Source organism: Doryrhamphus excisus, linkage group LG9 (genome assembly GCF_037039965.1).
Source record: "Doryrhamphus excisus strain RoL-2023G ecotype Guam linkage group LG9, RoL_Dexc_Guam_v1.1, whole genome shotgun sequence".
Lineage (NCBI taxonomy): Eukaryota > Metazoa > Chordata > Actinopteri > Syngnathiformes > Syngnathidae > Doryrhamphus > Doryrhamphus excisus.
In genome coordinates, this window is record NC_136365.1 from 7,335,655 (window position 1) to 7,347,995 (window position 12,341).

The 12,341-nt window shown below is 40.8% G+C and overlaps 1 protein-coding gene across 1 annotated transcript in view; it reads right to left on the reverse strand.

Moving 5' to 3' along the window:
• Positions 1 to 12,341, reverse strand: part of LOC131125100 (phospholipid-transporting ATPase ABCA1-like) — a 29,639-nt gene that overhangs the window by 11,679 nt on the left and 5,619 nt on the right. Inside the window, exons 5-15 of the mRNA XM_058066285.2 lie at positions 12,142 to 12,260; positions 9,306 to 9,427; positions 7,838 to 8,029; positions 7,382 to 7,471; positions 3,229 to 3,472; positions 3,000 to 3,139; positions 2,809 to 2,925; positions 1,637 to 1,831; positions 579 to 787; positions 321 to 497; positions 4 to 226 (exon numbers count right to left, since the gene is read on the reverse strand). Coding sequence (XP_057922268.2) covers positions 4 to 226; positions 321 to 497; positions 579 to 787; positions 1,637 to 1,831; positions 2,809 to 2,925; positions 3,000 to 3,139; positions 3,229 to 3,472; positions 7,382 to 7,471; positions 7,838 to 8,029; positions 9,306 to 9,427; positions 12,142 to 12,260 — 1,828 coding nt within the window. The remainder of the gene's footprint in view (positions 1 to 3; positions 227 to 320; positions 498 to 578; positions 788 to 1,636; positions 1,832 to 2,808; positions 2,926 to 2,999; positions 3,140 to 3,228; positions 3,473 to 7,381; positions 7,472 to 7,837; positions 8,030 to 9,305; positions 9,428 to 12,141; positions 12,261 to 12,341) is intronic.

The following is a 12,341-nucleotide window of genomic DNA, read 5'->3' on the forward strand; positions in this document are numbered from 1 at the left end:
CACCTTCAACAACATTACCAATAAGCCAGCGCTGATCAGCAATGGAATCAAACTGCTGATGAACCAGCTAAGCCACAGGGTGCCATTGTTAAGTCCCATGATCCTCATGGTCTCCTTGAGGCGGGCCTCCTTCTCGTAGACCACTCCCTTGATGATGATAGCCACGGAGTACATCCACGCCAAGGTCATAAACAAGGGCATGGAACGACTCATCACCCTCAAGAAACTATGAAATGAAGCAGGAAGTAAATCATACTCAGTCTTTTGAATCATTTGCACTCGTTTTCTTTCTTCTTCTTTGACATTGTGTGATCACTTACATGTCATCCACATAGCAGGGGTAGGGCATTTGCTGAATGTAGACACCAGTCTTTTCCTTGCTGCCTGTCACAGCTCGGATGATTCCCTGTTCAATGACATCCTGCAAGTAGGAGAATCCTCCCCAGATGTACCGTAAGTCCTCAAAGGGGTCTGCTCTGGGGCCAGGGTCCCAGTAGCTGCAAACATATATAAAATGTATTAGCTCAAAAATATTGCTGGAATAGTAATTCAAAATTGATTAGTTTTCTTTCTCATACCCATCCTTGATCTTGTTGGTCCTCTCAACGTTATCAATATCCATGCGGATTTTGTAGTTGACGTTGGGGGGCAGGTCAGAGCTGTTGCTATGGGCTATGTCAGAAAACACAATGCCTGCCCAAAACTTCTGATTGTCAAGCAGACCCATAGATTTGTTGACTAAGCGCTCCTCATTGGCGACTGGCTCCAGTTTATCCAGGTTCACACACTGAGTGGCAAAAGAAGAATTGTCATGGTTACTGAAAAGTAAATAATCCTTCAACAAATAACAACCCATACACCCTTTTTATATATAGTATATGAGCAAAATGTTTAGCAGAGTCTTTCCTGTATAGACTTATTTTGGCTGAGCTGCACCATGCGTTTGAGAGGCCAATGAGTTCAACACAATATGAAATGGCAGCATGGGCACTCCCCAGTGCTAAATGGATGACAGACCTATTTATAATTGCTTGACATAGATCTTGTGAGAAATGACAACAAGTATTCCTTGTGAGCTCCTTAAGAGTTAAATCCCACCTAGTAGGTCAGTAGGTCAGTGTGTTGTTTACAGTGAGACTAGTGAGACATGTCCTGTGTTTAGTTTGTCTTGACATGGGTACATAATCAATCCGACCAACTGCACAGTTTTTTTTTATCATGAGTTGGATTCTGAGACAAAAGTCCTCTTGTCCTCTTGGCATCATCAATTCAACTCAAAGAAAAGCTAATCCTTGTGGTCATATATACCGCTCATCTGAGCATTATGACGGAGAAGAAGTTCACATTTACACTGAACTTCAGAACCTCCCAAGAATGTGATTCCTTGACACAAAAATACAACAAGGCCCTGTCAGCAGGGCATGAAGATTGACTAATGTTTGGCAAGAACGTATGTGGTAGATCTTTATCCGAGGCTTGGCCCTGGCTGGTGTGATGACCCAGTGAGCACAGAGAAGAACACAGTGACCTACTCGGCATGGTCATTAATCAATTTCATGATCTGCAGTTCAGAGAGCATACAAACAATGACTAAGCTGGTTTTTATTTTTATTTCATAAAAGTCGTGTAGACTAACCTCCATGAAGCGGGTGATGGTCTGGATGGCCTGGTCAGTTTCATTGAAGACATCCCTCCAGGTGTACACTGATTTTTCAGCTTTTTTGTCTGCCGAGGACTTGGAAAGGAAGCGTGATATGTCGGATACACGCCACTCAGTACCGCTGAGTTGAGTGTTCATGAAAGTGGCGCTTGCGTTATTTTGGAGCAGTGTCTGCAGAAAAAATTAAATAGATATGCTTTAAAACACAGAATGAGCTCAGTGTTGTAAATAAAATGAGCAAAACAAATCTACTGTGCCTGTAAGCCTTAAGGCTTAGTTGTCTTTTTTTGACATTTGCGGCTACACACTTAGTTTGTGACCTCTTTCATAATGTCTCTACATTTTGTGAGCACTCCCTCCAAGACTCTTCAGGTTCATCCTATAGTTCCACAGGACTATATAGGCAACCAGCAAACACTACATTGCAACAGAGATACCTTATGCTACATTAGCGTCAGTTGAAATGAAAAGAGAAGGTTAAGCCACTACAGTCACTAAAATTATAAGCACTGACACATGCATTTAATAACGTTTTTCGGGTGTATTGAATGCAAACATGGAATGAAGAACATTTTTGTGCACATTTGTGCATTTGTGTGTTGACTTCATCAGCCCAAGCAGCAACATAACTTCTCTTATCAAATGTAATTCAAACAATGAGCACTAGGAGACAGTGCTGACAATGTGAAAGCTGACCAAGAGTAACCATGATATGTGAAACTCTGTGTACTTTAATCATACTGTATGTTTGTAAGATGTATTTTTTTTCTAAAGTACATTGAGTGTTCATCTGTTACTTAAAAATTATCAGTGGTTTCAGATATCCGACCTATTGTCAGAGTTATGCGTCACTTGTGTTAACCCAGACCATTATTGTTGCTGGACCATCTTTCCCACCATGTCAAGTCTTCTCATTAGCCTGAGAATAAACAAACTCAATCGAGGGCAGCTGTGGGTGTATAAAGTGTGAGTCCATAGGAAAGCAGGATAGATCGTGAAGCCTGAAGGGATTTTTTTTTACTGAAATGACTGCTTTGGTAAGTACCTGATTGCACAAATGCCACAGAGATGTACAGATTACTATATCAAAGATAAATCAAAAATAAGTATCAATACGTATGTCTGTTATATCCGTACAGCCCACTCACCCTGACTAAGTCCATCTCCTCACTGTTCTCCATGAAGTTCCATACTTTGGGCTTCATCTCATCCCACATTCCTCCAAGGTCTCTCAAAAGACCCAGTTCCTGGAAAGTCTTGTTCACCTGGAGCAAACAATCACACACATCATTCGAAATTCAGTGTTAAAGGATTTCCAGCAGGGCTCTAGACACTTTACCTCATGAATTATCCTCTGTGTCGCTGGAGTATCTGGCGTGTAGAGGATCTTTCCCATGAGCAGAGGCTTCAGAGCTCTCCAGATCATCCTGGAAATGGGGCTGGACTCCAGGTTTCGCATCATGTTGTTACAATAAGGAGCTTGACGGAAAAGGCAAGGGATATTCCACATTTTTTTATATTTAATGTCCACTTGATTGGCATTTTAATAGCTCTGATCGGACACTTACTGGATGTGTTATCATATGCGGAAAGGTGTTCACTGTCGCTGTCATTGCCGTGGTTTCCAAACAGCGCCTTGTAGTTGTTATCCTCGTACCAATTGAGAGACTTGATTTTGAGGCCGCCTCCCTCGGGATGGCCACAGACAATACGTGACACCGCCTGGTACATCTGATTCGGAGAGCCTGTGGGATTGGCAGTGAGATACAGGATCTCCTTTCGCATATCTTTCCAACTCTTCATGCTGGCAAGCTAAAGGGAGAAAACACAGAAGACATGAGTCTAAAATAGAGTACCAACAGCCATAACATTGCAAGTCTATCTCTCCAGAGATGTTTTTTGGCAGGTTGAAAAAAAATATGTGTCCACGTTGTCCCATATTAGTAAATAGTTGCATCCCACTCTGGAAGCCATTTTCAAAAAATACTGTTTCAAAGCACCCAAAACGCTGTTGTGCTGGATGCGAGGCAAGGTCGAAAAGCAAGGTCTAAAAAGGCCAGTTTGAAAGAGTTTGGTGTGGAGGAATGTGACAGCACTGACCTAAACCCTGTTGCTGCATTGGTCATATGCACAAATAATTTTTTAATATTTTTTATTTATTGCATGAATGTTAACGAGCTAAGGAATACAAATAGACAGCAAACACTCTTACATGTGCACCAACAGTCAAAAAACATTCTGCTCTTCACTGGTGAGAAAAGACTGCGGTGTAAATATTTGATCATAAAATAGAGCAAGTCAAACACTAAGAGGATGAATAATGATAAACTATAGTCAGTAAAAAATGTTTAACATTGCCAAGTCACCTACCAGGCACAGAGCAAATATTTGAACATAAAATATCTTCAAGGCAAAGATTCCCAACAACGGAATGCAATGTTCATGGTGGCCAATTCCAGTTATAGAAACATATTACGTCAAAATATGATAGACCCAACTGCATGTTCACACTATCGAATATGAGTGTTTTAGAAAGCCTGTAGGTTTCAACAGATGGTCAAGTTCCACGATGAACGGGATTTCAGACAAGACCTGGGGGTAGGGAGGTGCACTCTGCAGGGTGTAGACACAAAATCTCCAGTCTTATCAGTTCTGTAGTATGTGTCTATATGTTTCTGCAGAGCTCCGATAGATAACATGCATACAGGTTAGTGTGACACTTACATGCTATATCTCATGTTAAATGGTGTGTGTCTCCACTGTGGTTATTCCGTGCTCATTAAATGCACTGTCACCAACTCGTGATAGCAAAGGAATGAGGAGGTGGGCAGGGTAGTGGTGAATGCTTTTTGTGTAACAAAGAACAAGAGTTAAGTAAGAGGTTTGAAGCTTTTGTTCCCGCAAGTGCGAATTAGAAGAGGTTACTTGAGTTTATGGTGAAAGCACACACTCCCATGAGGAAAAAATGAGGAAAAAAACCATCCAGGTTAAAGATGGAAACCAAAAATATGAGCAAATATCCAAGGAAGGAAAACAAATGTCATTCATCAGGTGAGATAAACTAGAGTTTGATAGTGATGGGAGTAGAAGGTGGAAATAAACAAGAGGGAGTGAGAAGACAGTGCGGGAAAAAAGCGAGGTTACTCTCGGTCACTCTTCTAATAGGCAAACCTCCTCAGGCTCCACAAGTACTCTGCTATTAAACCGACAAATGCTACTGAGCACGCACACACGCACATGCTGTTGTACATAAACACTATTCTGACATGCATGGTTCAGTTTTCTTTGTCCTCTGCACCACTTCACTTAGTAGCTGGTTTTCAGTTCACAGTCTGCCTTTAGTGTGTTTCTCAACAACATATCCACCATGCATGTCACAAATATGATTGAAAGAGGTTGCTCCTGTTGAAGTTTTTGTTATCTCAGGCTTCAGCTGCATCAAACCATCACATTGTTTTTTTAGGACTGGGAAAAATATTGCGTGCAATGTTTGTGAGCTATGTCGAACTGGATGAGTATCTGTGTTTGTGTGTAGGCGGTTGTCTTGTGTGGATGCAGTTCAGTGAGAGTGTTACATACAGTACTGTGCTACACAAGCAAAAACAGCAATGACTGGGGACCATTATTGTGTCCAGTGCTGGCATTTATTCTTGTGTTTTTTCTTCTCTTTTGTGATGTGTCTGACTACTGGCCCAAACTGTGGAATGGTATCCAAATGCACTCATTTAGACCGTCATTCTCAGAGAAACAATGACCATGTCGGCATGGGTCACAAGCACACATACACTCAGCATCGGCAGCCTGTTATGTCCCACAGTAACCTCTCAGAAGAGCCTGACTCAGGTTACTAAAGTTCACTTTATCAACCAGCTACAGAAGAAGACCTACCTGCATGAACGATCTTTATCTGTAATTATAACTAACATAATACTACATCATTGTGAAGGCCTTGCTTTCATAGTCAGTGTTATTTCACTTACAGTGACCACAAAAATATGATGGTTGATAAAGTACATATTTTGAGAATGCTTCAGTGAGGAAACCAAGATATCGAAGCCATGTTTACATATCAGATAGGCTACACCAGAGATATGTGACATGGTTTGGCGAAAAGACATTTTGTAAATATTGTGGGTGTTTTTTATACCTTTTTGGCTTTGGATGCAATGGAAATTCTTGGTAGTTAAAAAAAAAAAAACAGGGGTTACATACGGGAAACGCTCAATATGCCAGCCTCACATCTGCTAAGCAAGCCAACACAATAAAATGTCTTAATCAGCCAACATCTGTTTCCAAGAGCATGCTCAGTGATTACGGAACAAAGATGCTCTTTCAGTCAACACTGACTCATTGAAACAAAAAATGTGGACAAATTCGAAGCTTCACCATTTTTTTTAACCTTTTGCCTTTCACATTCACCAGTTAATGTTTATATAGTATTTCCTCTGTCTACAATGTATATTTTCATTTTCTGTATTTTATTGTTTCAGCCTTAAATCCACACGACAACGGCATTGTGCCATGAAATGGCATCACGGTTTCCAAAGTAGGAAAATCTGTCAACGTTGCTGTGTGGTTTCTGTGGAGACAAGCAAACTGCTACCTTCTGAAAATGATGACGTCACCGCCTCGTCACCATCACATGCCCACAAGTGACCGCTGCCGACATTATATTTGTTTTTTCCTTGTTTCTCACTTCCAAACAGATATGAAGGTACACCCTGTGCATTGGTTTCAACACCTTAGCGCATTTGTTCCATAGAACAATGGCATGAATGGAGTGAGTCCTTTTGTCAGTGTCTGTCTCATGGGTGAAAGCAGAAATAGTGTAATGTAGGAGAAATTGAATTGGCAGATAGCAATACATTTTCAATTTTTTAATTGTACTTTTCTTTACAAATATTGTTAAAATCTTGTCTCGTCTCATTGACCCAATGTCGTAATATCCAAATATTTCAACTGGAATGAATGGCCAACATTTTCCTGATATTTTTTGGGGTCTTATACGCCTCGCAGAAGTAATTCCATTTCATTGTTAGTCTAAACAAGCCCTGGTCAAGCAGAAAACAACGTTTTTTAACAACGTCACATGTAAGTGTGCGTTATATATTACATTGTTTTCTCCCAATGATCTGTTCCCGTCCGTGTTGAAAAATCTCATGAGCTTTCCCATGTGGATTGAGAATGATAAAAATGCTGAACGGTAGGGTGAGAAGAAAAATACAGTTTGTTGTTCTTACTGCTGATTAGACAGGAAATAACACACACAGCTGTATCCTATTGCTTTGTCAGCATAGTAGAACACTGGCCAGTGTGTATGTGTGTTGGGGGGGTCTTTATAAAAAAAGTGAACTGTCCAATATTTAACAAGTGTTTTATGTTAATGAGTGTCCAAAAATGTAGACTGGAGATTTAGTTTATAAACACTGGGTAAATGAATGCTGAAAAGCATGAACAGGATCACTAACAGTACACAGACACTTTTTGGTCATGTAAAATATTGCTTGCCTCAATGAAATAAACATTTCCCTAAGCAGATACTATATAGGAGTCTAAATGACGCATTTTTGTAAAAGGTTTTTTTCCATGTGTGAGTGTGTGCAAGCATGAGGTGGTGGTCACAACTTGCTAATCCTTGATATTTTGTGTGTCTGGCTGTGTGTCTTGTTCGTGTCTACACTCACTGCTTTGGGTGCATGTAAGCACGTGTACTTTATGTACCTCCACAGCCAGTTCTCCGAGGCTCTCCAGAAGATAGTCAGTTGCAGCTGAGACTTCCTGAACTACTTTGGGATCAGACTTTACATCCTTCTGTAAAGAAAACAAAACACATAAGAGTAAGTATACACTCTTACATTGCAGCTTAAAGGTTAAATGGTTACGTCTACACGCACGTGTCCCATTACCTGCATTAATTAGCTGCCTATTTTTACTTGTACCTGTTTCTATATTTAGAATGTTTTTATATTTAGAATTTAGAAAATAGAAATACATGTTTGTTCATGTCTCACATACAGATTGTGGATGATGGGCAAAGTATTAAAAAAAGAAAATTCCTTTAAGTTTAACTCTTATGGGAGTTAAGTAGCAAAACAATACTATGAGAACCCAAATCTTAATTACTGACATGAAAAGTGATACTGTTGCATAACAGATTTGCTTGATAAACACACTTACGCGAATGGGCTTGAAAAAGTCCAAGTTCGACAGGAAGTGGCTCTGGGCCTTATTCAGCCAGTCCCTGGAGGATTTGCAGATGATTTCTTGCGTCAGGCGAGATACATTGCCATCAGCAATATGGACAAACTCCTCCAGGGGTGTTGTGTTACATAAGTCTCTGAGATGAAAGCCAAAACCTTTAGTCAGCACCTGGACACAGAAAGGGAGAAAACAGACAGTGATTATTTTGTTTCACATAAAAGGTGGAGCCGATATTGATATCATCCACCAAGTGCATCTAGTATCGTACTAGGAAGGAGCAACACTTGCTATGGCCAAGATACACATAGCATTTTCACTACAGAAACGTGGTTCACTGTTTGACATGTCTCAGAAGTCCCAAAACAAAGACTTATCACAAACACACAAATACCATTTTGGGGACATGTAATGGAACTGACACAGGAAAAACTGCAAATGCTGTATTTTAAAACGAGAAACAACTGTGTCCAGTCCAGTGAAGGTAATGACATCTCTACTTCCTGATGGGATCTTTTAAAGGACACAGGAGACGCTACCATTTATCAGACATGATGTGCATTTTTATGTATGTGTGTGCTTCAAACCTAAGAGACATTTGTCCTCTAAGTCTTCTTGACCAGCCTGTGTAATGCCAGCATTTTTAATCACGCTATTATATGTACTGTAAACACAAGCACTATGCATTAACATAAACAGGCATGTTGTATGGGCTTAGCAAAGAGAAATAGTTGTAATCATAACAATACATCAAAGATATGTTCAACATACAGTTTGCTGCAAACCAATTACCAAAATGGCTAGCAACTCCTCTCCTTGAATAATGACCTTGCCAGGTTAATGCACGTGCATCGTCACTGATCAATAGACGTCTGGGTAAGAGCAGTGGGTGGAGCGGAGTCACATCGCAGCACTGTGTCTGCACGTGAGGAGGGATGAGGGGTGGGGGCGGCAGCAAGGGGAGCAGTCACATGACTCACGCTCTGTCCTATGATGTGACTTACAGGCAGCTGTTGTTGACGTGAATGTAAGCTGGTTGGCTCGAAGATGATACGAATGGGAGAGGGAGTGAGTGTGCATGTGTGTGAATGCAAGAATGCAATGCAAGAATGGAACATTATTCAGGATATATTTGATCCATTTGGAAATTGTAGTTTATTTAAGCAGAATATGGGACAGAGGAGATAATTTGTGCTCACAGTGTCTGCACCCATCTAAAGCCAACCAGAATTATTTTTTTCTGGTATTAAGGGCTTAACAGACTCCATCGAGTCAAGGTCACCGGATTTGTGCATGAGCACTGAGTACAAGGGTTTATGGTCTCCGATGTGGAAAGGGCTGTACAATACTGTATGTTTCTATTCAAGTCAAGTACATTTTAAACAACAAATTGCCATTGTTTTGTGTTGGGCTCTAACATTTGGAAATGCCAAGTGTGATATTCTACCTTTTCCAGATTGACATCAGCCTCTACTATCTGCTTCAGCGCGTGACGAGGAAGTGAAGCGTTGTGATGCAAGAAGTGGGAGAGGGTTTCGTTATCTTTCAAAAAGTCCTTCAGCTTGAAACCTAGAGGCAAAAGACAAGAACAACGTATAGTAAGCCGACTACTTTTAATACAAAGGGGATGCGATACAAATGACATGAAAGCACCTTGCAAAGTGTATGGCAAGAGAATGTCTCCAACTGAGCATTGCAGTCATGAAAGCATTCTGATGTTCCCATGTTCCATGGCTACACTACTAACGGTCTGTTTAGCACCTCCAGAGGACTTTCTGTGCCTCCTCTGAATACCAAGAATGTCTAACTACTTCTCTTAACCTGACTCACTTCCATGATTGCACACACTGAACTTCTCCACCTCGGTTAAGGTTACTTGAGGCCGTTCCACTTTGCTCTACATGCAGCTAAATGGTTTCTTCCTGTCTGATGCACACACACAAAACAAGTTTGATGCAGACGCAGTGAACATCCTGAGGGAGGAAGTGACTGAGAACAGCGTGGTTCTATGGTTGCATGAGCACAGTGTGGGTGTTACATCGTGCACTTGTGTCTGTGAGTGACCTCAACCCTCCTAAGGTGAATCTCCACGGAGGACTAATAAGGTCTAATCAGTGTCCCAGAAGGAAAGAAAGGGCCCCATTGGTACACAGCCTACAAAGACCCTTGGGGACACAACGGAATAGATGCTACAACCTCATTAAAATAGGAGTTATGCAGTCAGCCAAGCTATATGTGTCCATTCCAGGTCTTTCTTTTATCTAATCTGTGTAAGTGTGCCCTCATTTACTGACTAAGTGGTTGAAATTCTTTTGTTATCAGGATCGGAGAGTTTTTCCTGAGTCCAATTCAAGCTTGCTGATTGAATTGCCTTTTTTTTTTGCTAGTGCCTTTTTTTGTTCAAAAGTTCTCAACCTTTAGCAACCAGTCTCATCACAACCCAAACTGGTCCATAAACAGGCTGCCATTATTGTGAACCACAGACTCCCAATTTTACAAGCCAACAAACAAGCACAAAAAGTGGAGCAAACAGTGGGTTGCTACACAACCCTGACATCACTTCCACTAGTTTATGCTTGAACTCAACCTAACGAGTTGTGCTCCTGCCAGAAGCTAAAAGAAGCCTGTTCTGGAAATGAGACAGCTCAAACTTTGCACTGCCTTGAAGGTCGGCAAAGACTGCGAAGCCTTGGAGGCCTTGCGGTTATGTGCAAAATATGGCCATTCCCACTCTGCATTTATTTTCTATATAAATCCCATCAGCTGCTCAATTGTTAGCAGACACGTGAGTGCTTCCCCTCTTATCTCTGTGATCTATGCTCTAATTCCGATAGCGTCATTCTGCAGTAGAGCTGCGTGTGCATTTTCCAGCATTAAAACATCTCCTATTTCCCAGATGAATGCATTCCTTCATTCTGGTGAAAGATCACTGTACACTGCGCATTTAGTAATTGATTGAGTAAGTGATTAAAAGCACATACAATGTAAGGCTTCCAGTTAGAATGTCTATAGATTAGGTCATATCTATGGTACACTGTTAACACCATTAACAGTGTTAACATGGACAGGAAAACACAATATAAACACAATAAACAAAAGGCACAGGCAAATCTTGTTTCGAAGGCACAGGCAATTCTTTCTAACTAAATAAGATTTTCTACTGCAGATAATATACAATTATTGCCTTTTTGAGGGTCTGTGCTGCCTTACGAGGCGGTTGCATAATAATGTCCTGTACCTCTGGACAAAAAGAACAGATGGGTTTGCAAAATACAGCAAGAACCTTTCTTGCTATGTTTAGTTGCATAACAGCTGATGGACTGTGGACTATGTTCCGCATCAGGGTCTCATGTACAAATAAGCTTAGTACAGTACAGTAATTTATTAATGGGAACTAATTGATCATATGTGTATTGGAGGTGTATTATGTGTTTTAAAATTATCTAGCCTCTTTTGGTTTACATTGGATTTGTAGTGTGATTTATTGAAGACAATTATGTTGCCTCATTGTATGATTCCTACATACCTACAATGGGTTCTTTTCTCCTTTCTTTCAGCAAAGTACTCAATTGGTTTACATTTCTGCAGAGTCAAAAGGGTACTCATTGCTACATTTGAAACTGTGGACACCAAGTCTGCCCATCAACAAGACGTTATTTTAGAAACACAACCTTTCTCTGCAGCCAAGGTCATGGCAATGGATCTTTTTCTCACTCTCTTCGAAAATGTTGCCCAAAAATTCAAAATGCTTGAATAGTGTGTGTCAACTAAGCCCCAACGTGTGCCCTCTGAGCCAGGAAGTGGCAACATTCCAGTTCAGACAATTTGCAGATTTGTGTAGCGATTACACAATCATTTTCAGGGTGGTATATATGCATGATGGCTGCCTTGCACCTCTTCTGGCACACAATAAGACAGGAAAGGAAATGCAACACCCAGTGACTTCTGGGAGACAGGGGCCCGCCTGGCTGTCAGACAGCGATAAGAAACACACTTAGTACGCTGGAGACTTGCTTGTATAAGCTGCTGACCTTTACAACTCGTTTCAAATCGATTGCTTAGCAATAATTTAACATCTAAGTGTGCCTTTTATGGAACTAAATGGAATACATCAAGCAAGTCAGAATCCAACATGTTTGTTTTCAAAAAGGGATTGAATATCTCGAAAAATAAGCTGTTCTTTTTGTGTTGACTGGTACATGGTACACTGGTACAGTAAATTCAACAGAAATGTGGATATTTAAAATGTAGGCATAATGCAAAACAAATAAAGGTGTTCTTACGGGCAGTGTTCTTTTGCATCTTGTGAAGGGCCCTCAGCAGTCCACGGTAACCCTCATAGCTCCTGTCATTCTGGGTGTACAACAGGATCTTCTTAGCATCAATAAACAGTCGGGAGAGTCTGAAAACACAACATAGCACACATGCAATCCCAGTGAGACCACACAACTTTCAGCAAACTACAAAACACAGTAATAAATAT